Here is a 27,342-nt window from a genome sequence, read left to right as displayed (position 1 = left end):
TAACACAAGGCATACAGCGTGGTTACCGGGCAACGCTCCCGGTGCACTCCTAAAGTCTGTGGACTGTATGTTACACTGTACCGGTCAAAACATTTTTTTTATGATGCATAACAAATAGAGTGTGAACAGAGCCTAAGGTTGCATTACAGGGCAACAAAAAGGAGCTCATTTCGGTGGTTTTGCAGCTGAACAATGTGATAGACTATTCTAAGAACTGGGTTCAAACAGCACTCATTATTATTTAGTATTTATTTAGCGCTTATATCTTCCACAGTGCATTATAGTAATTTCATTAACTGTCCCTCAGAGGGACTCGCAATCTATCCCCACCACAGTCATAGTCTAATGTCCCTACCATAGTCATATGTCCGTCATAGTAGCGCCAAGTCATTTAACTTGTTTTGTTATCATTATAAATGTAACTCTATTTAAAAATACCTTGAAATCTGTTCATTCAGGTTCTGGTCCACATTTGCAATATGAAAGTGTTATACTGGTAATCTGAGATCTTTCTAAGCTTTGTGAGATATTGTATATGGCTATTTCATATTTAAAGTGTACCTGTAACCTTAAAGGGGACCTGAGGTGAGAGGGATATGGAGGCGTCCATATTTATTTACTTGTAAACAATGCCAGTTTTCTGTAGCCCTGTTGATCTTCGGCATAAGTAGTGTCTGAGTCAAAACCCTGGAGCAAGCATGCGACTAATCCAATACTAAAAGTATTAGAGACACAGGATCAGGAGGACTGCCAGGCAACTGGTATTGTTTAAAAGGAAATAAATATGGAAGCCTTCATATCCCTCTCACCTTGGGTTCCCTTAAAAAAAAAAGTTAGATATTTACCTCAGTAGGGGGAAACCTCTTTCTATACTCCTCCTGCACTGCACTGGGACCATCTAAACAATCTTTGCCATTTAGGTCGAATATTACTCGCAGCCGCGCTCCCCTCCATGCACGAGTGCAGCCACACTGCAAAGACGCAAAATACGGCACGCACGTGCAGCTCTGTACTACTGCTCAGGTGTGAACCCATTGTTGCCTGTGCAGCAGCATGGAGGCAGTCATGCACAAACTCAGGTGTGAGCACAATGGTGCCAGTGCAGTGCGGCTTCCCTCGTACATGGAGGTGAGGGTCACCGCGAACATGCAGAGGGGTTACTGATGTAAGTATGTAAGATGCAGAGGGGTTACTGATGTAAGTATGTAAGATGCAGAGGGGTTACTGATGTAAGTATGTAAGATGCAGAGAGGTTACTGATGTAAGTATGTAAGATGCAGAGGGGTTACTGATGTAAGTATGTAAGATGCAGAGGGGTTACTGATGTAAGTATGTAAGATGCAGAGGGGTTACTGATGTAAGTATGTAAGATGCAGAGGGGTTACTGATGTAAGTATGTAAGATGCAGAGGGGTTACTGATGTAAGTATGTAAGATGCAGAGGGGTTACGGATGTAAGTATGTAAGATGCAGAGGGGTTACTGATGTAAGTATGTAAGATGCAGAGGGGTTACTGATGTAAGTATGTAAGATGCAGAGGGGTTACTGATGTAAGTATGTAAGATGCAGAGGGGTTACTGATGTAAGTATGTAAGATGCAGAGGGGTTACTGATGTAAGTATGTAAGATGCAGAGGGGTTACTGATGTAAGTATGTAAGGTGCAGAGGGGTTACTGATGTAAGTATGTAAGATGCAGAGGGGTTACTGATGTAAGTATGTAAGGTGCAGAGGGGTTACTGATGTAAGTATGTAAGATGCAGAGGGGTTACTGATGTAAGTATGTAAGATGCAGAGGGGTTACTGATGTAAGTATGTAAGATGCAGAGGGGTTACTGATGTAAGTATGTAAGATGCAGAGGGGTTACTGATGTAAGTATGTAAGATTCAGAGGGGTTACTGATGTAAGTATGTAAGATGCAGAGGGGTTACTGATGTAAGTATGTAAGATGCAGAGGGGTTACTGATGTAAGTATGTAAGATGCAGAGGGGTTACTGATGTAAGTATGTAAGGTGCAGAGGGGTTACTGATGTAAGTATGTAAGATGCAGAGGGGTTACTGATGTAAGTATGTAAGATGCAGAGGGGTTACTGATGTAAGTATGTAAGATGCAGAGGGGTTACTGATGTAAGTATGTAAGATGCAGAGGGGTTACTGATGTAAGTATGTAAGATGCAGAGGGGTTACTGATGTAAGTATGTAAGATGCAGAGGGGTTACTGATGTAAGTATGTAAGGTGCAGAGGGGTTACTGATGTAAGTATGTAAGATGCAGAGGGGTTACTGATGTAAGTATGTAAGATGCAGAGGGGTTACTGATGTAAGTATGTAAGATGCAGAGGGGTTACTGATGTAAGTATGTAAGATGCAGAGGGGTTACTGATGTAAGTATGTAAGGTGCAGAGGGGTTACTGATGTAAGTATGTAAGTATGTAACTTTTTTTTTTAAGTTACAGGTTCACTTTAAAGGCCCCTACCGCTAATCAGAGTGAATCCTATTTTGCAGAAAATGCCTTAAACTGCAAGCGTGGACTTTCATTCAGCCTTTTCATAGCAGCTAAAACATCATGGAGGAAATTCCAGTGAAGGTGGCAGTGAGAATCCGTCCTCTTTTGTCCAAAGAGATTCTTCACAACCAGCAAGTGTGTGTGCGCCTTGTGCCCAACACACAGCAGGTCATCATTGGCAAGGATCGCCTCTTCACTTTTGATTACGTTTTCGGGAAGGCCTCCTCTCAGGATGATGTTTACAGCAACTGCATCAAACCACTTTTGGTGTCATTGATTGAAGGATACAATGCCACAGTGTTTGCTTATGGACAGACAGGCTCTGGCAAGACCTACACAATCGGAGGAGGACATGTTGGTATGTTATCTAAGATTATTTTGTACGTTAATTTGTGATGTTTTTGGCTCACATTCAAGTTATGATATTTGTGCTACAAATACGTTTTTGTCCAGGGAGAAATGTAGTGTTAATTGATTTTGTAGAGCCCTGTGCCCTTCAGACTGTTTGACACGCATCCGTGTCCCATGTAATTCTTACAGTTTATACTAGACACTTGATTTGCATAAAAATCTCCATACAGTAACACATAAATTCGCATACGGAAAAACGCATTCGGAAAAACGCATGCACAATTTTATAACCTTGTGGAAAACAAACAGCAGTGTTTAAAGCTGGACTGAAGATACGTTAAAAACAGTTTACTTACCTGGGGCTCACCCAAGCCCTCTGCAGCCGCCCTGTGCCCGCGCTGGTCCTCTATGATCCTCCGTTTTCCCACTGCTGTGCAGCTTCGTTTCCGCTAACTTGTAAGTCAACAGCAACTGCGTAGCCGTTGCCATGTTACCTTTTGCTGCAGGACTGTTTGTTTTTAATGAATCTTCAGTTCCGTTTTAAGATTAGTTTGCAGCATAATTAAATGACCAGGTTTTGTTTATGTTTATTTTTTTGCATATATTGTAAATAGTTTGTCCAGCACAAATTAAAGCTTGGTGTTCGAGGACAACTAAGAGCTCGTTTTCATTATGCAGCACGGTTCTGCGTTGCACGTGATTCTCCCGGAGGCAGCGCTTGCGATCCCATTCATTATAATGAATGAAATCGCAGGAGCAATCACCCCAAAATGTGTGCAAACATGCGCTGCAATTCTGTGGTGAATCGCTGCGCATGTATGGAAACAGAGAGTGCAGTCTATGCACTCTCGGATGTTCCTGCGATCGCGTTTCCATAAGCGCGGCTGAAAGCGCGCATATGGAAATGAGCATTAAGAATTCTTCCACCTCTGCCTGTCCTAGAAGGCAAAAGAATCACCTATCCCCTGTGTTACGTGATCTATATATGATTGATATTTCAATTGTAATATCAAATCGTACAAAATTTTGATTACATATGATATTGATTTGCTGACTGCTTGCACAACGCTGGTAATTTACTGACCTTTCAGCATTCCTAGTTCTAAACCAAAATCCCCCAATTGTCATAAATGCTCCATAGTCAAAAGAGCTCCATTTTGGAATGCCCTGTAAAATAAGTCTTGCGTTTGCCCTTGTGGAGAGCAGCACTTTGCTTTGTGCTGTTTTGCAGTAGCCCTGTCCACAAAAGATCTTTGCATCTGTGAGTTCAAGTTTCCGCATGTCCCCATTTATGAACAGGTGTAGACAAGCATCTGCAGGCTGACATGTGGTGGTGGTGCTCCACAGATCCATGAATTCTAATCCCTGAGTGTTTTGTTTTTTATCTGTTCTTTTGTTACTTTTTCAAGAAAGCAGAAGGGAAGCCTGCATGTCAGCCTTCCTACATTACAAAGGGTAGGCCATTGAATCCTTGGACCATCTGTCACCGAGTTGCTACTTTGGTAACTGATTACCCATTTAAGTGACCCTTGTTTGCTAATACAAGTGCCAGAGGTCATCTCTTTATCATGGACAAGATCTATCTCATGTTTCATACAGAGTTTATATGTTGCTTTATCATATACTGCACATCTTCAGTAACATGTTAGTTCTGTACACACCTGCAGCCATACCTTTTTTTTAATTAAGTAAACCATTGATTTGATATGATTCAGGCGAGGATTGCAAGTTTTGCCACCTAATAGCACACAGTTCCTGATAAATCCAGGGTATCTTTGCAGGATCAGGATATTTTTCCCAAAATTGAATTTAAAATTTAAATGTGCCTTTTGTATATTTTAAACCCTGCACACACTATAAAATGAAATTAAGAGGAACTGCTGTAAAATATTGTAATGAATAAAATTGCTTATTCTTTACAATATTTATTTAGTTAGCGTTTGCCCATTGTAAAGTCTTTTTAGTCCTGTCAGGTGATCTCTGTGGCATGTTTGTTTACTGAGAGTTCCAAATCCAGTACAAAGTATATTTGGTGTCCCAGAATGCTCTAGGATTGTTAGATTCTATATATAGAACTATATTCATTAGATCAAACAATGGATGAGGCATTGTTTGGGAATGCCCATTCCTTGTATGAGCAATGCTGGCATGAGCGCAGGGGAAGGAGGAGGCACAGGCTGCAGATGTATGCAAGCAAAGTTCACATAGCTTTCTAATGCATCTTGTAGTACAAAATTAGCAACGGTGACAGTGCAGTCTGTATTACGTTATATTTTTACTAAAATCTTGTCTATAATGCAAAGTCAATGATTGGTATTAGGAAGATACCAATCAGTTATCTGATCTACCACACGTTTTATATTGTATACCTTGGTTTATAGTTTTGTTGAAGAGGAACGTCAGTCTAAACAAACATACTGTCATTAAGATACATCAGTTATGTTAATTAAAATAGATCGGTAATAGAATCTCTTACCCACCCTGTTTTAAAAGAACAGGCAAATGTTTATTATTTCATGAGGGCAGCCATCTTTTTGGTTGAAAGGAGGTGACAGGAAGCATGAGACACAGTTCCAACTGTCCTGTGTCCTGATCAACCCTCCCAGCTGCTAGGCAACGAGAACAACAACATCAGTAATCTCATCATGCTTTGCACAGCATCAGGGGAAAAATGCCCGGGCAGTTTTCTTTAAAGGGGTGGAGCTTAGCTTCTAAGCAGCTAAAAATTAAGCTTGGGTATGAAAAACAAAGTTCTGATGCTGTGAAACTGTTAAAGAGACACCAAGCCTTTTCAGTGCTGCTGAGTAGATTTTTAGTCCGGAGGTTAACTTTAAAGCAATCCTGAAGTTGCAAAAACCGCAAACCGCAACCGCAAAGAAAGTAAATGGGGCCCCTTACACTATCTGCGTCGCCACTGACCCGCCTCAAAGTCAAAAGCTTGTCACCTTTCGACTTCTGCGGGGATTGAAGTCAGTGCGATACAGAAATGTTAAATTTGTTGGCGGTGGGGTGCGGTGAAGGGCATAACCATGGGTGTAATGATGCAAATATGACTGAGAAGCCGAGAATCCCGATGAGGTACTTCCTATCTAGCAGGGATACATCACTGGACAAGGGGCAGCAAAAGGCGTGCAATCGGTAAAGGGGGAACCTTGCTATGCATATGACCCTGTCGGTGCACTCAGCCGAAGGGGCATATTAAGCTTGTTTTTGGTGTTGCGGTGCAATGTGAGGGGGGTGGCGCATCACACCACAAGCTATCCCCAAGTGTAAAGCCAGCCTTAGGATATAAAGTGTAATAAAATGCACTGCTTTTTGACCCTAAAATTCAGAACGCCAGAGAGGTTAAAATCTGGGGACCGTGATGTAGCCTGGTGCATAACATTGCCAACAACTACTTAACATCTTAATGCCTGCCCTAATGTGGCTACTACATCTCTCATGTGACCTTTTGTAACCAATCAAATGTCCTATCTCTTACTATTATCTTGATTGTTCTTTGCACCACTTTATTGAATAAGCTTTAAAGGTGCCCATACATCTAGCGATGATGGGCAGATTCGACCAAGAGACAAATCTCTCTCTGATCGAATCTGATGGGAGAGAGATTTGTCAGCAGTCCATACACCGCAAGCCATTTCCTAATCAATTTGATGCTGAAATCAATCCGGAATCGGCCTTGTGACGCCGCATCTGCTGCCTCGCTGTCCCCCTAATGATAAATGTCCCTCTGTGCCCGGTGCAAGTGATACATTACCTGTCTGCGGCCTCTGCTTGTCCACCGCTGTCTCCTGGATTCCTCCGTTCTCCATAGATACGCGCCATGTGATTGCCTAGTAACGTGGCTGTGTGTGTGACGTCTGACGTTACATACGCGCGCCCTTACTAGGCAACCACGTGGGGTGCGTCTATGGAGGACTGAAGAATCCCGGAGGCAGCGGTGGACAAGCGGAGGCTGCAGACGGGTAATGTACCACTTGCACTGGGACATTTAACATTAAGGGGGACAGTGCCGGGGGTTTTGTCGCTTTCGTTGCTTGTTCCGAAATCGCACACGCCGTTACCACCGCACATCCGATCGAGCAAGTCGGCCCTACATTTTGCAGCATCAGCCTGAAATGGGTTGCATTGTAGGTCGGGTATGCAGTTGGTGGCACTGATTTTCATTTGATTATAATAATCGAATTGGATGGTCGATCGGCCGCCAAAGTCGCCTGATGTATGGTTACCTTAACTCTTTAGCTCCTTTTATATTAGAAAGAAAACCCACTCATGTAGTAATTACTCTTGATGTGCATGGAAAAGTCATAGATGTCTGAGAAGTCTTATATAGGTGCATATATGTAAGCTTGTATTGTTTGCCAGCCTCAGTTGCAGATGAAGAGAAGGGCATAATCCCACGTGCCATCCAGGAGCTTTTCCAGATGATCTATGAAAATCACAACATCGACTTTACTGTTAAAGTGTCTTATATCGAAGTTTACAGAGAAGAGCTTCGGGACCTCCTTGAACTTGAGACAAATGTTAAAGACATGCATATAAGAGAAGATGACAAGGGAAACACAGGTAATTGTACACCTCTAATAAACTGGAGATCATAGTTTAATAATACGTAATATTTGTTGTCCATTTTGTGTCTCTCTTGTCTAACCTTACAAGTGAATTAGAATAGGCCTGTAAAATGAATAGCTTATAGGCTGGCTTATGGGCTTTTCAGGGATATAAAATAATGTTTTGCATAGTCACTCTCTGCACAGACATTATGTATCATGGGAGTTCCTTCTTGCTCATGTACAGTTCAATAATTGCAAATACCTTCCGTTTTAAGATCGCAAAATCATCGTATTTTCCGGACCATAAGACACATTTATCTCCCCCAAAAGTAAGTAGAAAAAAGTCAGTGTGCCTTATGTTCCAAATAATACAACTTGGCCCGGTGCCAGGTGTCCCCTCCCCACATGGCAATCCTCACTTTCGCGCTATGGTCCTTGTAACCCTTACATCACAATCTCGGTACACCCACGGTAACTGCAGAGCGCAGCAGTAGCCTTTACCTCTCTAGCCGGCTCAATCCAGGTCCTCTTGTGTACCTTCCTGCTTGCATCCTCACAGGTGCCCTCTTACTGACTTGCCTGTGCAAATGCACAAAATTCACACAGTGAGAGAGCACTAGCAAGGATACAAGCATGCTAAGAGGAGTGAGGGCTTCCTCTGCTCTCTGCATTTGCCACAGGGGGTACAGGAACTGTAGCAGGGTGTGGGGGGCGGGCATGGGGATTGCGATGTGGGATTACAGAAACCTTAGCTGGGGGGCAGCAGGAGTTACTGTAGCTAGGGGGCAGCAGGGATTATTGTAGTTGGGACAGTACAAGTGAATGGCAGCTGCCTGGTTACTGCATCAAAGTGTGGGTGGGTTTCTTTCTCAAGGCTGCATGGCTGTGTGTGGATGAGAGCAAGGATGTGAAGAGGAAGCTGGGGCAGCAATTCTGAGAGGATGGTGACTCTGCACTGCATCGTTTACCAACAGGCTATTATTGTTTGGCCACAGATTTAGAAAATAAAATTTGTTGAACCGGGAAACTCATGCATACTGTATGTGGGTGTTGCATTGACCTGCATTACATTTTTGAAGGAACTAACTTGACTAAGCACATTAAGGTCAGCCACCAAAATGCAACATGTAGGACTTTTTTTTCTGGTAGCGTTTTGCCACCACAGTGCAATGGCGTAGATAGGTACTTATTAATAATGCCTGGTACACCCCATGCAATTTCTCACCAGATAGATGGTCCAAAAGATAATTTCTGACAGGTCCGATCTGATTTCCAATCGTTTTTGTGACGATTTTTCCGATCACTTCTATGCAAAATCGATCACAAAAACAATCTAAAAAAATCAAATTGGACCTGTTGCGCATTATCTATTGTACCATCTATCTGGTGAAATTTTGCATGGTGTGTACCAGGTATAAAAGTGGGTTTTTTTACCCTCTTTATCCTACAGAAGTGACCAACTTAGGAATTTGTCACCTCTGCAGTGATCAACTCCTTAGTATTTAATAAAAATTATTTATATTGATTTGATATATGCACTTGCAACATCTAACCTTACCACTGTAAGTAACTTTATTTCACTTTGCTGCCTCAAGTTATTGTTGGTGCCAAGGAATGCCAAGTTGAAAGTGCCGATGAAGTCATGAGCCTTCTAGAAGCAGGCAGTGCACTGCGCCACACTGGTACCACGCAAATGAATGAGCACTCCAGTCGTTCCCACGCAGTCTTTACCATTACCATATGCCAACAAAGGGACAAAAATGGCAACATCGATGACAATGAGTCCACTAGGTCAGTTCAAATGATCACATCCAAATTTCACTTTGTTGACTTAGCAGGCTCAGAAAGAGTGACAAAAACAGGGAACACTGGAGAGAGATTTAAAGAGTCCATCCAAATTAACAGTGGCTTGCTTGCCCTGGGGAATGTCATAAGCGCACTTGCTGATCCCAAGAGGAAAATCACACACGTGCCCTACAGGGATGCCAAGATCACGCGTATTCTTAAAGACTCCTTAGGTGGAAATGCCAAAACAGTCATGATTACATGCATTAGCCCTTCTACTTCGAACTTTGATGAGTCTCTAAATTCTCTTAAGTATGCCAACAGAGCCAGGAACATCAAGAACAAACCCATTGTAAATTACAACCCAGACTGGGATAGAATTGATGAAATGGAACTGGAAATTAAGGCACTTAGAGAAGCCTTGCAGAACCAGCAATCTAACCGGGTAAGTCGAGTAAGCCAGGCGTCTCAAGACTGGAGCCAAGAAAAGAGCAGGATACGGGCTCTGGAAGAGCAGCTTGCACAGTCTCAGGTGGAGTGCTATAATCACAGACAATGTACTGAAGAGGCTTTATCTTTGTTCATTGAGCTAAAGGAAATGTCTGGCCTTACGATGCCTCAAAAAAATCAGATCCAGAGCTGGCTGGTAATGGCTGAGGAGCTGCGGAGTGAGGCAGGGTCACTTCCTGGAAATGATGATGCAGTCACTGGTAGCAGAGAAGAACCGCATCACATTACCATACTGCAACTAAAGCGGGAGCTGAAGAAGTGTCAGGTACTTTTTCGATATATGTATGTGTACTCACAGTTTCCTTCAGGCAGAGTATTGTAAAACCTTTGTGATACATTTCCACTTATAAGCCGTAGTGAGAGGAATTTGGAGTCCATAAAAAAAATGACACTTCCTGCCTGACATGTTGACATTTTGTTATTAGTGTCTGAATTGCACACCTGAGGTTCCTTTAAAACTAAGACGTTTTCATTGTGTTGAGGTCAACATCCATGGTGACCAGAAGTCATGTAAGACAATGGCGATGCAGATATTGTAAACTTTTTCGCCTTGCAGTGCGCATGTACAGAAGCGTATTTTTTTTTCTATGCACTTCCATGCAATTCATATTTCGGCCGCAGGAAGTGAGCACTAGAGAGCATCACTTGCTGCCAAAAGGTACATTACCGCACATTACCGATTGGATTTCCAAAGCCTAATTTTTAACATTGCAGTACAATGCGATCATCCAATCACACCACAACTATAACGCTGGTTGCTGTTGTGAAAACAGCCTGAGAATAAGCATCTAGCCAGTGAAGTTAGAGTTGAATCATGTCAGATGATCTGTATACTTGTTCTGGGTTAGTGACTGATAGTATTAGAAACTATCAAGCAACACCACAACCCAAATAAATAAAAATCTTTGTGTACCACACTGACATTTACTATTATATATATCTTTTACTATGTCAGCATTTCATGAGCATTGACAGACATTCTAGCCAGTGAAGAATAATTTTGAAAAAAACCCAATTATTGTCTGCTTGAGAGATTTCTATGCAACTGCTGAGAGGCTTTTGTTCAGCTTCTATAGCTGGGTAGCTACCAGTGTACTGTATTCCATGTGGGTAGGCTCTCCTGCAGGCAGCCTCTATCTAGTCACAAGTTGCACAGCTGGGTTTGTGCTTCATTACTGAAAGAGCAAATAGTGAACATATCCTAAGTACATAGTCAAGCCTGATTAAAAGCTTATAAGTCTTTGTTTATAGCATAATGGTTTCACAGTAGATATGTCTACACAGCGGAAAACCTTTCAAAGTTAGATTTTGTTAATTTTACATTAAATACCAGGATTACAACCTAATTAGCTCCAACTCTTTTCACATAATAAATAGTACTTAATGAAATACGATACTGTTTTTAGTGGAAAGCAGTTCTGACATTATTAAGGAGAATGATCGCATGACTTGCTTATTTTGTTTCAAATTACTGTTTAAGGACTCTCTTGCAATAGATGAGGAGCTATTTGCTAGGAAGGAGTTGGAACTGAAGGGCTTACAGGAGAAAATTGAGGCTTTGCAACAAGAAATTCAAGATTATCAGAAGTCACTACAGGAGACAGAGCACAGCAAGAATCTGCAGGTATTACTTCTGTCATTTAGCAGCATTTGATAATTACAATATACTGCATGTCTTAAATGAGATTACTGTTTTCTTAGAGTAGGGACTAATTAGGAACTTATTTTTTTTTTTTGTAACACTGTTTTTTATTGCTTCATTCAACAAAAGAGTTACATGGCAATATAAACATATAAAAGTGAACAAGGAAACAGGTACTAATATATGCATATCAAATTTGTTTTTGATTTTCCTTTCCCTTAGGAATCGTCAGAAATGAACTTTTATAAGTTTATCTTCTGGCCGACGTGGGTCACCCCCCAAATTGGTAAAAGTATCTTGGGGAAAGTGTAGTCAGCGTCACCAAGCTGTAGGGATAAGATTCGTGGTCAGGGTGAAACCTTCATAGGGAGAAGGAGTTGAAGTTCCAATCATAGGGCGTGGCCACATATATCAGATGATTATTTCAGTGAGTAAAAAACATACAGAATAGAAAACATATATTCATAATAAGGGGAGGTTGGTGGTGAGTCACGATGTTCAGGTAGTTTGTTTATACTTATTTCAGTTAAGGTGTAGTGGAAGTAAGAGGGTCTCATACCATCTTATATCCTACTTATTGGGGTCATCAGGCCGTTGAAGCCATTGTGCCTCCTTACAAATATAGGTTGGTTCAGTTCCTCCGGGTACACTCCATTATTAAGTAGTTTTTGCAAGTCAGGGGGGCAAGTTGTCTGGGGAAAAGTGCTCCCAAGGGTCCCATATTCTGTGGAAGTTAGTTTCTGTGTTCCTTAGGGAGGCAGTTAGCTGCTCCATGGATTTAGTCCAATTTATTTTTAGTTTAATATCTGGGATGGTGGGTGGAGCTATTTTTTTCCAAGCAGATGTAATTGAGAGCCTAGTAGCAGTTAGAATGTGAGTGATTAAACGCATAGTGGATTTGGGAGTATTTGGTATAGTTTTTCCCAGAAGCATATGGAGTGGATCCAAAGGAACCAAGACCCCTGTAACCTGTGATATCAAGTTCTGTACCCCTATCCACAGGGATGTAATCGAGGGGCAGGACCAAAGGATGTGTTCCAAAGAACCTTTATAACCACACCCCCTCCAACAGCAATCTAGAGTGTTGGGGTATATTCGAGATAAAACCTCTGGGGTTAGATACCAGTGGAATAAGATCTTATAAATATTTTCTTTTATTTGGGTACACATGGAGGTGTGCCGGGCATTTTCCCATATATCAGTCCAGTCTTCAGTATCTATATTCCTAGAGAGAGCTGTCTCCCATTTTTCCATGTATAAGTGAGATGGAGAGAGAGTTCCTGATTTGGTCTGGAGGAGGTTATATATTTGTGAGATGAGGCCTCTCTGGTATCCTATGTGAAGGCAAATACGTTCAAATGGGGTGGAGGAGGAAAGTGAAGGGGCTCTTTTAGTGTACTGTTGTAGGAAATGAGCTATTTGATTATAATCCATAATAGTCTGAGGGGTGAGGGGGTTTTTTTCTTCTATTTTGGACCTAGAGATCAATTTCCCGCTCACATAATCAGTCCAATTGTTCAGGTTGAAGTATCCGTAGTTAAACCATCTGGCCATAAAGGGTTTTGAGAGTCCCGGGGGGAAGGAAGGGTTGCCTAATATAGGGAACAGTGGGGATGGCGAGGATCTCAGGTTGGCTAGAGACATGACCGATTTCCATAATCGGATGGTGAATGATATAGTTGGCAGAAGATTGGCCTGGGGAACTTTCGGGGGGGTATCTGACCATATGAAGGAGGCTAGGGATAGTGGTAGAACACTAGTAGCTTCTATAAGGCCCCATTTAGAGAATACCCTAAAAGAGGACCACTCTGTCAACTGTCTGAGGTGAGAAGCCTGATAGTATGCTTTTAAATTTGGGAGGCCTAGGCCTCCTTGTTCTCTCAGAGAGATGAGGACAGTTTTAGAGACTCTGGGCTTTTTGTGATTCCATACAAATTTTGAAAATTCAGACTGTAGCCTAGATAATTGAGATGAGGGAACCTGAACTGGGAGGGTCTCGAAAAGGTACAGCAAGCGGGGTAGTACATTCATTTTTAATGCGTATATCCTTCCAATCCAAGATATCTTATATGCGGTCCATTTGTGAAGATCTTGAAGGATTTTTTGAATGAGTGATGGGAAATTATGTTTGTAAATTGTGGAGTAGGATGGGGTAAGGTTGATTCCTAAGTACTTTAGAGTATGGGTCTTCCATTTGTAGGGAAAGGCTGATTTTAAGGATTCAAGGAGGTGGAGCGGGAAATTAATTGGGAGTGCTTCTGTTTTGTCTTTGTTAAGTTTAAAACCGGAGAGAAGTTCATATTTGTTTAATGTGTCATGGAGAGCAGGGAGTGAGAGAAGAGGATTCGTAATGGAGAGCAATATGTCATCTGCAAAGATAATTAGGAACTTATTTTGGCAGCACAGTTGCTAAACGGCTAGCACTCTTACCTCTAGCCACAGGTTTGAATCTCAACCAGGACAGTATCTTCATGCAGTATGTATCTTCCCCATGTGGTTGCATGGATTTCCTCTTGGGTACACAAAGAGAAACTGAGAGCACACAATAGTGTATTATGATTCCGAGGTTGAATATATAATGGAAGAATATATATTCACAAGCATGGGCTACCACACAGGCAACCACTGTAAAGGCAGGTGGGGAGATTAGACCTGAACCCACTCAAGTTTAGAAGTCGATTTCTGTAAATAGGAGAAAGAAAGGGGGTTGCACCCCGTGACCAAGGGTGGACTTTGCAATAAACGGAAAGTTGGAACAGAGGGCCAATAAAGTGCGTTAAAAAACGTTTAAAAGAGGAGGTAGTGGTGGACTTGCCTCCCCAATCAGTAGACACAATTTCTGTTGATTTTTTGTTAACAATAAGTTTTATTCAAGTACTCCACAGTGCAACGCGTTTCGCAGGTTCATTCCTGCTTCATCAGGCAATAATTGGAGCAAACTAGGAAGATCAGAAACATTTGGCTAAGCACTTTGACTGAAGAAATAAATATGGCAGCGTCCATATCCCTCTTACTTCAGGTGTCCTTTAAAGGGACCCTGAAGGAAAACAAAAAGTGCCCCTAGGGGCTACTTACCTCAGGAGAGTTAAGACTCTGGGTCCTAAAGAGGCTTTCCTCGTCCTCCTCTGCAGTCTAGTGGTGGGACCCCCGAAAGTCTGCTTGACAGCACCTCAAAGGTCTGCTAGCTCTGTCCCATTCTGCTTTCTTCAGTAATATCTTGGGCTGGATTGGGTCTGTGCTAATGTGCAGGCACGAGCCATCTGCACCTGTGTAGTAGCACGAACACTATCGGGCTTGCCTATTTCCACCACAGCCTGATTGGCACGGTGGTAGTGCACATGCAAACAGAGGCCACATTTCAGGGATCTCACCGCCGGAACGGGGATGCTGAGGAGGACGACAGAGGAATCCTCTTTAGGATCCAGAGGCTTCCCCTTCCCGAAGTTAGTATCAAGAAATGTGCATTTGGAAACCTCCCAAGTTTGCTTTAAGCTGTGTGTAGAGGTTAATTCTTATAATGATTATGTAAAAAGTATTGTGCATTGTAGTATTTGACTTCAGGCAAAAAAAGGATTTGCTGGAAGTTCTGAGAGGCATTCCCAGAAGTCACTGAGCAGAGGGTGGGTACAGGCACAAGAGTTACATTCCCCCAGTGCATAGAGAGACCCAAACCCTGCTGTTAAAGCAGAACTCTAGACAAAATATATGCACACATACAATTTTCCGGTTTTGCCACAGTGCTGTGCTCTGCAGGTCACTAAATTGCTGGTCATAGTTATAGAGCACTAGAAAATAGACGACTTGCACACCAGCAACAAGATTCAAATGCATAAAGGTTTGTATTAAACAAATACGTATACAGCTTTGGCATTTGCCATAGTAGTGTACATCACGGATACATAAAAGTGGGAGCAAATCATATTTCCCCTGGGATCAAAAGAGACCTTGTAAGGCAGCTAGAGCAATATACATCAACACTCTATGTATACAGTAAACAGTAGTATTCAGCAATACATACAGAAGCATGAGCGTAACATAGATAAATAGCAGAGAAACAAGATTGTCCCTAGGGGGTTAATACCCTGACAGCACTGTTTCGGGGGTTTCCCTTTGCCAGAGGGTATATGTCTGGGCTCTTTCCCTGGCTGCTGTGGTGTGCAAGTCATTTATTTTCTAGTGTACATGTAGGACTGGTTATACAGTCCGGTTTACAGACTGTTGCACCCATTGATTGATACTCATGCTGTATATCCACGTATTAACTCTGTGAACCAGGTGTGCAAACCTTTAATGTTTTATTTGTATCATAGTTATAGAGCAGACTTATTACTTATTTAGATGTCTTTTTATTACTATACACTTCTTCTGCATTTCTATATCATGATTGTATTTTTCTTGTAATAAAACAGACTGAAAAACTTGTGGAGCAGCAGATTCTGATTGATGATCTGAGGAATCAGGTGGAACAACTGTCACAGAATGTATCTTTGCAAGGTTCCCTGGCCAATCAAGGGTTATTAACCAAGAGACCGTACAGCGTACCACTGAGTCACCAGTCTGAGATGTTGTCTGCGAGCTTCCGACAGTCAGATCACCAGGCAGAACCAAGACAGGTAAAGGCCACAGAAACTATATATAAATATATATATATATATATATATATATATATATATATATATATATATATATATATATATATATAGCCAGTATGGTTTTAGTTTGTGGCAGTCCAGTGTTAGATAGTGGAAATTCACAGTCCTGGAGTTACAGGGTTGTTGGGAGCCAACTCTGTGGTATGATCGTAGTCACTTTTTCTGTTTCTACTATTTCTACACCTTAGCAACAGACCCCATAGTGATAGATTCCCGAGAGACATACCTCTTAGCAACAGATTCTTTTAGCGACAGTCAGATCCCCTCAGTGACACAGATCCCCCTGGCAGGATGTTTATTTAACCTGTTATGTCCCTGACCTGACACCTGGCTGCTTGAAGCAGTCAGTTTTGCCTCTGCGTGTCCTCTGTGCCTCTCTTGTTCTGACCTATGTCTAATTAGTGAGAATGTTTGAGCGCACATTTTATACTGGGCTCTCCGCCTCCAGACCAATTTTATACTGGTTCCTTTCCTTCAAGAATCTGCTTTTTAGGAACAGCTGTAGAAAAAGATGTCTGAGCACATAGTAAGGGCCCTCTCACACTGCATGCGCTTCCATACAAAGTGCATGCATTTTCCAATAGCGGGGACACCAGGAAAATTATGAAAATCGCGATACAACTTCGGCAACCTCTATTCCTACACCACCAAACATTGCTAATGTTTATTAAGAACAGTATCCTGCAACTAGACCCTGCATAGCCTTATGGGGAACTTCTCCCACACCACTCATACACAGTTACTGCTGGAGTGTTCAGAACTACAGTGATTAAAGGGGAACTGAAGAGTGAGGTATATGGAGGCTGTCATGTTTATTTCCTTTTAAGCAATACCAGTTGCCTGGCAGTCCTGCTGATCCTCTGCCTCTAATACTATTAACCATAGCCCCTGAACAAGCATTCAGCAGATCAGGTGTTTCAGTGGTTCAGACTTTAAAGTCAGATCTGATAAGACTAGCTGCATGCTTGTTTCTGGTTTTTATTCAGATACTACTGCAGAGAAATAGACCAGCAGGGCTGCCAGGCAACTGGTATTGATTAAAAGGAAATAAACATGACAGCCTCCATATACCTCACTCTTCAGTTCCCCTTTAAGCAGATCAGTCTTGTAACGTTTCATGATTCAGATCTCTGCATAGAAAAGTAATGTTGAGGAGGTACTAATCAGAATCAGAATCAGAATCAATTTATTTTCGCCAAGTAAGTTTGCACCTACAAGGAATTTGTCTTGGCAGTTGCTTAACAAACACAAACAAAAACAATACAAGGACAGACAGTGTGAATATTACAAGTTAAGGACATTATAAGTATAGTGGCAGTAAGCAATGTGAGAATTGTTCATGTTTAGTTCTGTGCTGATTACTTTCAGTCCTAGCAGCTCTAGCTTGGTTCAGCATTAATTATGGCTACCGCTTGAGGAAAAAAACTGTTCCTGTGTCTAGAGGTTTTGGTAGCGATTGACCGGAATCTTACTCCTGAAGGCATGCGCTGGAAGATGGAGTGAGCTGGGTGAGAGGGGTCAGAGGCAATTTTGGATGCTCTCTTTCTGCATGTGGAGTGGGAAGCTTGGGCTCCAGCTCCTGATAAGTACAGTGTTGGTAATACAGTTATTGATGCTCTACAAGTGTGGCTTAGCACTTGTCCCCATCAGTTGCCTAACCCTAACCAAGCCCTTTACAGTGACTGTGTAGTTTGAGGGAAATGGAGGCTCTCATACTTATTTCATTTATGTGGTCAGACTTTCACCTGGCGTTTTGTTTCCTTGATAAAGTAGTCCTCTGTGACTCAACTTTGGTCCATAAAATAACTGCTGTCTACACTGCATATGTTGAAGGAGTACTTGCTGTTACCCCATGTACCGTTCTGTGCACAGCTGAGCAGAAGATTGCTGTCTGAAATGCGTCACCCATTTTTGCCGGTCCTGTCTTGACTTCTAATAAAGAGTGGAGTTTTATTGGGGCCACTGGTGTGTTTTGCAAATTTGTCTCTAGTACCTGTTGTGTATTACCTAGAACGAAAGGTCCTCATCCAGCACTATCATGGTGTAGTGGGGGGTATAAGCCATAGCATTTTGCTTTGAACTGTCAAATGGCAATACGAACTGTTTTAAATGAATGAAGCTGAAAATGTTTATAAAATAAACTATTTTTTTAATTTATAAACCACATATTGAATGACTAGTCCAGTGACTCTAAAAGGTTCAAGCCCTGAAAGAAAAAAAAATGCATGCTTCTCCTTTTTGTAGGTGCGGACCAGTCCCCCCTCTTACTCTTTGGAACGAGTGGCAGTTGGGTTTCGAACACGTAGTCAGATGCTTTTGGAATTAATAGAAGAGCAAGATGAAGTTTTGCATAAAAGATTTTCAGACCAAAGTGATGAAGAAGAAAAACAAGGACAAGATATTAAACCGAAATCTCCATTTAGGTACTGGCAATAACATTCCACAGATACAGTCCAAAGGTATCCACATGATTAGCCACCACATCTATCTGTTTACGGCCAGATTTGGTAAAGATGATGTGCTCGTGGTTTCTCTGCAGACACCACTGATAAAGTGCAGTCAAAGAAAATGCAGATCTACAAATGAAAAATGTTGAAAATATTACTTGTTTGTTTTTGTTCTATATGAATTTGACTGTTACTTTTGACCCAGGATTAAATACATAGCTTTAAACCCTTGTACATACGTATGAGGACTGTCACTTGCAGGGATCGGGATTCAGTGTCAGATGACAGTGGCAGTGGGGAGCATCTGGGTGTTCAAATTCACTATACCGAATATGAAAACCCAACATTAGTGGTGACCATGCCTGCCTTTTCTCTGATGCTGCTGACAGACTAGCTTTATCTCCAGCAATGTACCTGAAGCTCTGCAGTCTCATCATTAATTTCAATCTAGTTTCTTTCTTTGTGTAATGCCACATACACTTCTTAACAGGGGTCTTTTATGCTGAACACACAAAGGGAAATACTCACTTCCCAAACAGTTCTCTGCTGCTTATAGAAAGCCTGCAGGCTGCTTGTAAGCCAATAAGAAGTGCACACACACGTTACACCATGTAACGTGTGTGTGCACTTCTTATTGGCTTACAAGCAGCCTGCAGGCTTTCTATAAGCAGCAGAGAACTGTTTGGGAAGTATTTCCCTTTGTGTGTTTGGTAAGTTTCAGAGCAGTTGGGGACAGGCTCCTGGGGGTGGCAGCTCCAGGGCTTGGCTGCGCTCACATATGGTGTTGCATGCTGGTTCTGGGGCCCCGGGCAGTGAGAGTTTCCGGGGCCCCAGGCTGGCTTGTGCACCATTGTTTTTAATTAGCGGTCTTTTATGCGGCACAATTATTTTTTTTACTTTTGTTGTGAAACAAGTTTGAAACAACCAGAAAATGTTGCTTGCTATTGTTCAAACAACTGATAAGACTTGGATTGGCGTCTTATCAGTTGTTTGAGCGTGTGTATGGGGCTTAAAGCATTTATTACTCATACATTTGCCACAGCACGTTTACTTAAAAGTCAAATACAAGAGTAATGAGAACTGGTTTCTTATTGCAGGTAGGGCAGACTGACAAGAGGTACACTTTGAAGATAGTGGGGGTGGTGTGCTAAGGGTTAAATCTTTATTACACACTGAGCAAGGGAGGACTGTAGTTGCAGTGCTTGCCACAAAGAGTTCAGTGGGAGGAGGAGGGCTTGGTCATACCACCTGCTCTGCTCAATAAACTGAAAAAAGGAAAGAACCTGGGAGTTAACCATACTTCAGAAGAAAATCATTAATTTATTGGTGAATAAGTATCACAGCATAAAATAGCACCTATTTCAGGCTGTGCTACTTATTCACTAATAAAGGATTTCCATAGAAAGTTTGGTTGAGTCCCAGATTGTTTTCTGCTTTTTGGTATGTAGATTATGACCCATTTGGGAAATGGGCTTTGATCATGTTGACTATCCTATTATATGGTTTTGTACACACCATATCTGAAAATGTACTGGGTAAGGAACTCCCACTCCCCTATTAAAGCGGACCCAAACCAAACAATTTTTTAATTCAAAATATTTAGTTGCAGCACTCTGACACATACAAAGATAAATAAACACTCCTTCAAGCCTATGAGCATTTCAGTGCATGCTTTTCACCCTTCTCTTTTCATAACTAGGGTTATACTGGGGGCAGCCATTAGCAATTCCTCCTTTGCCGGACACCACCTACTCCACTAGTTTGCCGGATTCTGTCCCGGCAATATGAAAGGAAGGGAGGGGTTCCTCCAATAAATGTAAAATATTTTATATTTGTCATCATGCAGCTGAAAAAAGGCTCCTATTTATTATTATAATTTAGAAAATAGATTTTATTTCTGAAATCTTGTATTTTTAATTTGGGTCCACTTTAATAAGAGGATACTGGATATTCCCTGCAAGAAGCCACAAGGATACAGCAGAGTCTCAGTTAACCAGCACCGACTGGGTTTGGCTGATGCCAAATAAGTGAGCTTTCTGGTTGCCTGAGACTCAATGTTAAAAATTGGTCTAGCTAATACTATACTCCACTCTATATACATACCATAAACTCTGTATTAAATGTTAAAATCCAGAAATTGAAAGTATATTAACCTTGAGAGTCATGGAACTCCTTTAAGTACAGCAGAGCCTACACCCACAAACAGCCTAAGTAGTTGGCCTTCACCCCTGTGAGCAATTTGTGCTGCTTGGTCGAGACTGCTGGTTAGTTGAGTTCCAGGTAACTGGGGCTCTACTGTATTGTTAAAAGGAACAGATATGCAATGCACAAAACGTAGTATCTTTTGAGTACAAATAAGTACCCTCTGGTACATGCTTACTGCATGCTGACAATTTAAATCATATGCCAGTTATATAAGGCCTCGTTCAGACTATACGCGCTGCCGTGCGCATTTTGGTAGCGCGTATAGTGTGCGACACGCAAGAACGGTAGAAGGGCAAAGACGGCCCTTCTACCGTTCCCATCTTAATTGCGCTATCGCGTGCTGCACACATTTTTGGGAATCGCAGCGCAGATCCCATTCATTGTAATGAATGGGATCTGGAGCTCAGATGGCGTCCGATCGCACAGCCATCTGCGCTAAATGATGTGAACGAGGCCTAAACCATTATTAGTTTATTTACATATACCAAGTATGTCTACTATTTATTTTTTTTAAGAAAAAAGCAAAGATACATCATTGTTGATATGTGCTTAGTATGTAGAAGATTCATAGTGAAAATTGTATTTATTTTTTGCAGACGGTCCATCAACCGTACCTGGACAAGAAGACAGGTTCCAGATTTTGACGAAGTTAACAGTGCTGCACTGCAGCCTTCTTCCTCTGACATGGAAGTAACAGGTGATGAAGCCAATGTTTATACAACTACCAGAAGATCTCATATATTTGTTCTTTTTATGGCCATATTTAGACTTTTATCATGTCTTTTTGTTTTAGAGACCACAGTGGAATCAATACGTGCAAGTCAAAGTCTTCATTTAAAAAAACTAAAGAGTTCTGAGCTTCACCTTGCTCAGGCAAAGCAGAAGATGAGGGAGCTGGCGATAAATATCAAAATGAAGGAAGACCTGATTAATGAGCTTGTTAAGACAAGTGAGTCAATTCCTTCCTAAATGATGCCACATGATGGCACAAAATCCTTAAAGGGACTGAAAACAAATTGAAAAACCCATCATAATTTAGTGTGAATAGACCCTTATTCATTGAAGACACAACTTGTAAGCACATGGTTTTAAGAAACCAAATAAAGATAAATGGGCATCAGTAGATAACGGCAAACGATTCCCAGTAATCTTCTTACATACGCAGACTCAAAGACTATCGTCTTAAGTGTATTTCTCCATAGCCCTGCAATGTGTCTATATGGCACTCAGCCCCTGAACTATCGCCTGAAGGGTTTAGTCCTGATCCTCACGGACGATAGTCTTTGACACACAGTTCTGTTGCTATGGAAGTGGGAGGGACGATGGTAAAGCACATGATGGTGCAGCTTCCAGCGGGAGGGATGAGAAGGGGAAAAATAAACCCGGGTGTCTTTATGCGGCATTAGGGTATGCCTGTACATGCGAGATTCGTAACTAAGCCAGATCGGGTGAATGTCATCTAGTATGAGTGCCTAGCTTAAAGGGACCCACAACAAAAATGTACCATGCATTACACAATAATTAACATAATGTTAATATGAAATCCTTATTTATTTTTTTAAGCATAACCAATCAATACAGGCTGAAACCTCTCCTCTGTTGCATGCTGGGACTACTACACAGGCTCCCAAATGTGCAAATACAATCAAAACTGAAAAAAAAAATCACTTTTTTTATGCGTTTTAAGGGGGTGGTAACCTGAATTTGATGCAGCAATCCACTTATCAAACATTGTAGACCATGGTGGAGGAGTAGATAGGTAGTATTGTACTTTCTAGTCATAATGCTGTGGGTGCAATATGGTGAAAGATTTTTCTTTTTTTTTTCTTTGGTTCCTCTTTAAACCTTGTGCACATGCTAGATGGTGGTCGGCCATGTCTACCGATAACCCAGGGTGTGTACAGCGGAGTCCACTCACCCTTCATGCAACTGGCATATCGTCTGTGTCAAGCCTAGGCCGAGGGCATTGTACTTTTGCTCACCCTGCCTACTCCGTTATGCGGTGCACCGTCGGCCTTCCGTCCTACCTCCATAGCAACAGAGGGCTGCACCGCCTCCGTACAGGACTCAGCCCCAAACTGCTGCACGAGGGATCAAGTGTGGATCTCTTTTGGGGACAGACCTTGTACAGGACTGAAGTAACTGAGCATCTGATAATAATAATTTATACTTATAGGTTACCTTTTTTGTTTCAGTATTTTTATTGAAATTTTTAACATATAAAAACAGTCAAAACAGTTGTACACATTTGTAAGTGTATCCCACGTTGGGGATCGCATTGGTGAACTAGACCGTGGTTGAGACAATCCGGCAGCGCGCGGCATCAGGTACCGGGGAATCACAACCAGAAGTATGAGCATGTACAAGTAAAACATTAACATAGAACATAGAAAACATGAACGCTCAAACCTGAGGGGTTTCTCGACGGGCAGTGTCGAGATCCCTTGGTCCTGAAAAGGCTATTGGAGGGAGAAGGGAAAAATCTTTCCGACTTCACCCTATGTGCCCCCACCTCTTGCCCAAGCAGGAGCAAGTTGGAGAGGGTATAGAGAGCAGGAAGAAGAAAGGATAGGGGAGAGAAAAGAGGGGGGGGGGTAAGAAAGAGAGAGGGGGGGAGGAGAGGGACAGGGAGTCCTATGGAGAGACACAAATAAGTTTAACAGGTCATATACAAATCAGTGTCTAATCCCGGAAATTCCAGGTCGATCCAGGGCTGCCATATACGTAGAAATTTCTTATGGGTGCTACGGAGGACGCTCGTTAATTTTTCGTTAATCATGAAATCAGACATGAGCGTTTTAACTTCTAGAAAATTTGTGGGTGTCTTCTTCCAATTCTTTGCCACCGTCATTTTGGCGGAGAGAAAGAGGAAGGAGGCTAATTTGTTTTGAATCTCTGTGAGCCCATCAATTTTGCCATGGAAGAGCGCAATCCATGGGTCTTTACGTATGGTGACATGGAAGAGGGATTGCAGAAGGCCGAATGTTCTGCTCCAAAAGCGGGTAAGCCGGGGGCATTGCCACCAGATGTGGAACATAGTGCCTTCCCTTCCACAACCCCTAAAGCATTTAGAGTCAAAAGTGGGGGACAATTTATGTAGTTTGGTTGGGACCAGGTACCAACGGGTTAGAACTTTGTACGCTGATTCCATGGCAAATACATTTGTTGAGCAACTGGCTACCCGCTGCCAACAATCAACCCAAGCCTCCAGCTCTCTGTGTTGTCCGAGTTCTCCTTCCCATTTCTGGATATAAGGGTGTAGTCTCGAGGAGTCAGGGCGGGATATTCTAGAGTATATTATCGAGATTGCACCTGATCCAGGCGGGTTCCCCAGGCACATGTTCTCAAAAAAAGTAGGGAGCAAGGGAAATTCTTTGTCTCGTATTAGAGTAGAGATCCAATGCTTTATTTGTATAAATTTAAAGTATTCTGGTGCGGGGGGGTTGTGTTTATCCTTAACCTCCTGAGCGGTATGGACGAGCTCAGCTCGTCCATCACCGCCGGAGGCTGCCGCTCAGGCCCTGCTGGGCCGATTTTCTTCAAATAAAGTGCAGCACACGCAGCCGGCACTTTGCCAGCCGCGTGTGCTGCCTGATCGCCGCCGCTCTGCGGCCATCCGCCGCGAGCAGCGGCGAAAGAGGGTCCCCCCAGCCGCCTGAGCCCAGCGTAGCCGGAACAAAAAGTTCCGGCCAGCGCTAAGGGCTGGATCGGAGGCGGCTGACGTCAGGACGTCGGCTGACGTCCATGACGTCACTCCGCTCGTCGCTATGGCGACGATCTAAGCAAAACAAGGAAGGCCGCTCATTGCGGCCTTCCTTGTTTATTCTGGGCGCCGGAGGCGATCGGAAGAACGCCTCCGGAGCGCCCTCTAGTGGGCTTTCATGCAGCCAACTTTCAGTTGGCTGCATGAAATAGTTTTTTTTTTTATTAAAAAAAACCCCTCCCGCAGCCTCCCTGGCGATCTCAATAGAACGCCGGGGAGGTTAATCTCTTCCCAAGAGAGAAGACCTCTGCCAGTGAGGAAATTTTTAACTAAAAGGAATTGGTGGTCAGACCACCATTTGAAGGTGCTTGGATTATCCAGGCCAGGTGGGAAGAGGGGATTATAAAGGATGGGGCATAGGGGTAGATGGGAGGATTGGAGGCCTCCTGAGTATCTGAAGGAGTCCCAAATGGCTAAGTCTGAGGTGAGAAGGGGGCTAAGGTGTTTGGGCCTAGTTTGTTTGGGAATCCAAAGGAGTGTATGGAGTTTGATGGGGTGGCTGTCCGGGATCTCTAGAAAAGTCCAGAGGGGGGCATCGTGGGACTTATATACTTATAGGTTACCTTTTAGTGGATACTGCGTGTCTAAATTTCAGCAGGGCCAGAGCTTGGGGCATATGTCAGGAAAACTGAGGGTACAATGAGATGATGTTCGTTGTTGGTCAGTAAAGACACCCATCTCATTTAGGGTAGGAACACTCTAGGCAGAATCGCCTTTATGTTTTCCACTATGTGCTATGGAAAACGCCTAGGCGATTCTGCCTAGTGTGTCCCCACCCTTAACGATCAATACTTATAGCAAACCTGAAGTAAACTGTATTCTATTTGATCTCATCAATGTTTTATATACCTAAATTACATTGTTACACAAACGCACATTGCCATCTAACCCTACCGGCCAGTGCTGCAGAATGAATTATCTGTGTGCCATGGGAGTGGCATCTTGCTCTTTGCAAATCATCAAAATGTTATAATAATTTTATCTAAGACACTTTTCCTGCCTTTAAACTATTCTACCTAGTTTTCTCTGAGATAACACTGTTAACACAGCAGGGAGAAGGGCACTGCAGAGCGCAGCAGCTATTGCATCAGAATCAAAGCAAACCTGAAGTGAAAATAAACTGAGATAAACAATTGTATCTATAGTACTAAGACTACAGTAAGTAGCACTTTCCTGGAATTCCATAGTTCATGTTTTGATTTTAAAGATTTGAAGTTTTGAACATCTAATTTTTTTCAGTGTTTTTTCAGCGAAAATACGGACAGATTTTGAGCTATTTTTTACCTTTTGATCTCCTTTTACCAGAGGTTTTTCTCAGCCACGCAGGAGTTTTATGAACACTATTTAGTCATCACAATTACACTGCAATTCAGCTGCAGAGAAAGTGTCATTTACAGCTCTGGATTCTTAAAGAGATCCCGAGGTGGGTTTGAAGAATATTATCTGCATACAGAGGCTGAATCTGCCTATACAGCCCAGCCTCTGTTGCTATCCCAAACCCCCCTAAGGTCCCCCTGCACTCTGCAATCCATCATAAATCACAGCCATGCTGCTGACAAACAGCTTGTCAGAGCTGGCTGTGTTTATCTCTATAGTGTCAGTCTGCTGCTCTCCCCGCCTCCTGCAGAACTCCAGTCCCCGCCTGCATCCCTTCCCTCCCTGCTGATTGGAGGGAAGGGACGGGGGCAGGGACCGGAGCTATGCAGGAGGCGGGGGAGCAGCTGAGACTGACACTACAGATGTAAACACAGCCTCACAGCATGGCTGTGATTTTATGAGGGATTGCAGAGTGCAGGGGGACCATAGTGGGGTTTGGGATAGCAACAGAGGCTGGGCTGTATAGGCAGATCCAGCCTCTGTATGCAGATAACATTCTTTAAACACACTTTGGGTTCTCTTTAAACCTTTTAGTGACAGAAAAAAAAAGAAAAGAACACAGGCTAAGAAACAAGCCAGATATTTTTTGTTGTTTCTTTCCTTACATATGCTCTGTTTACTTTATATGGATATTCACCCAAATGTAAGGAACACTGGAAACTTTAAAGTGTACCTGAGGCGGTTAAAAAAAAGACATACTTACCTAGGTAGAATGAAACCTCTGGATAGTCCACAGGCTTCCCATGTCCTTTTCGCCCCCACTGTTGTTGCTCATGGACCCGCTGAACATATCTGTCAAGAGTGTGTCAGAAATGTGATCAGAGTGCACTCTCCACCGTGTACACGTGTGGCCCTACTGCACTCGTGTGAGTACAGCCGTACCTGCGCCAAAAGCCAAAGCCGCTCATCCTTGTGCATGGACAGGAGCATGGCGGTGGTCTTGAAGAGTCTCTGGAGGATCCAAAGGCTTCACCTTAGGTAATTATCCAATTTTCTATTTTAGCAATGCCCTGGGTACACTTGGATTGTTCTTTTTATATCGGCATAGTTATTACGCAGGCCCTGATGTGGAAAGGTTGAGAGCCTCAACGCTAGAACTCAGGTCAGAAAGATTTGTGCTGGTGTCAGAATTCCGCTCTTCTGTTTTTGCTTATGAGATGAGATGTGCAGATTTGGAAAAACTGTAATCTTATGTTTTCAGGTAACGATGCTCAATCTGTGAACAAACAGTATTCAATGAAAATATCTCAGCTTGAACAAGAAGCAGAGCAGGCGAAAGCTGAACTGTCTGAAGCTCAGAAACAGCTGCAAGAGCTAGAAAACAAAGAACTGAGGGATCAGGCTCAGAAAACCAAATTACAGAAAGACTTCCGTAAGAAAATGGAAGTGGCAAAGTTAAAAATGGAGGTAAAATGCATTATATATTTATATCGACAATCATTTTACAGAATCTTAAACATTGTGATGATGCATGATTTTTAAATTTGGCAATTACGTGTGCCTAAGATGTTGCTATGCTAAACAGATAGTGAAATGATAATAGTCGATAATGC

The 27,342-nt window shown here is 42.5% G+C and overlaps 1 protein-coding gene across 4 annotated transcripts in view; it reads left to right on the top strand.

The window, feature by feature from the left end:
• Positions 1-27,342, top strand: part of KIF27 (kinesin family member 27) — a 70,954-nt gene that overhangs the window by 8,113 nt on the left and 35,499 nt on the right. For 3 of the 4 annotated variants that reach the window (XM_068236964.1, XM_068236971.1, XM_068236972.1), the window contains exons 2-10: positions 2,504-2,862; positions 7,221-7,421; positions 9,004-9,968; positions 11,184-11,327; positions 15,755-15,958; positions 18,242-18,420; positions 21,246-21,346; positions 21,443-21,598; positions 26,991-27,196. In XM_068236964.1, the coding sequence (XP_068093065.1) occupies positions 2,565-2,862; positions 7,221-7,421; positions 9,004-9,968; positions 11,184-11,327; positions 15,755-15,958; positions 18,242-18,420; positions 21,246-21,346; positions 21,443-21,598; positions 26,991-27,196 (2,454 nt within the window). In that variant the 5' untranslated portion in view covers positions 2,504-2,564. The remainder of the gene's footprint in view (positions 1-2,503; positions 2,863-7,220; positions 7,422-9,003; positions 9,969-11,183; positions 11,328-15,754; positions 15,959-18,241; positions 18,421-21,245; positions 21,347-21,442; positions 21,599-26,990; positions 27,197-27,342) is intronic. The other variant, XM_068236981.1, reaches the window with a different exon arrangement.

This window comes from Hyperolius riggenbachi, chromosome 1 (assembly GCF_040937935.1).
Source record: "Hyperolius riggenbachi isolate aHypRig1 chromosome 1, aHypRig1.pri, whole genome shotgun sequence".
Classification (NCBI taxonomy): Eukaryota; Metazoa; Chordata; class Amphibia; order Anura; family Hyperoliidae; genus Hyperolius; species Hyperolius riggenbachi.
This window is presented reverse-complemented; position numbering and strand designations above follow the sequence as displayed.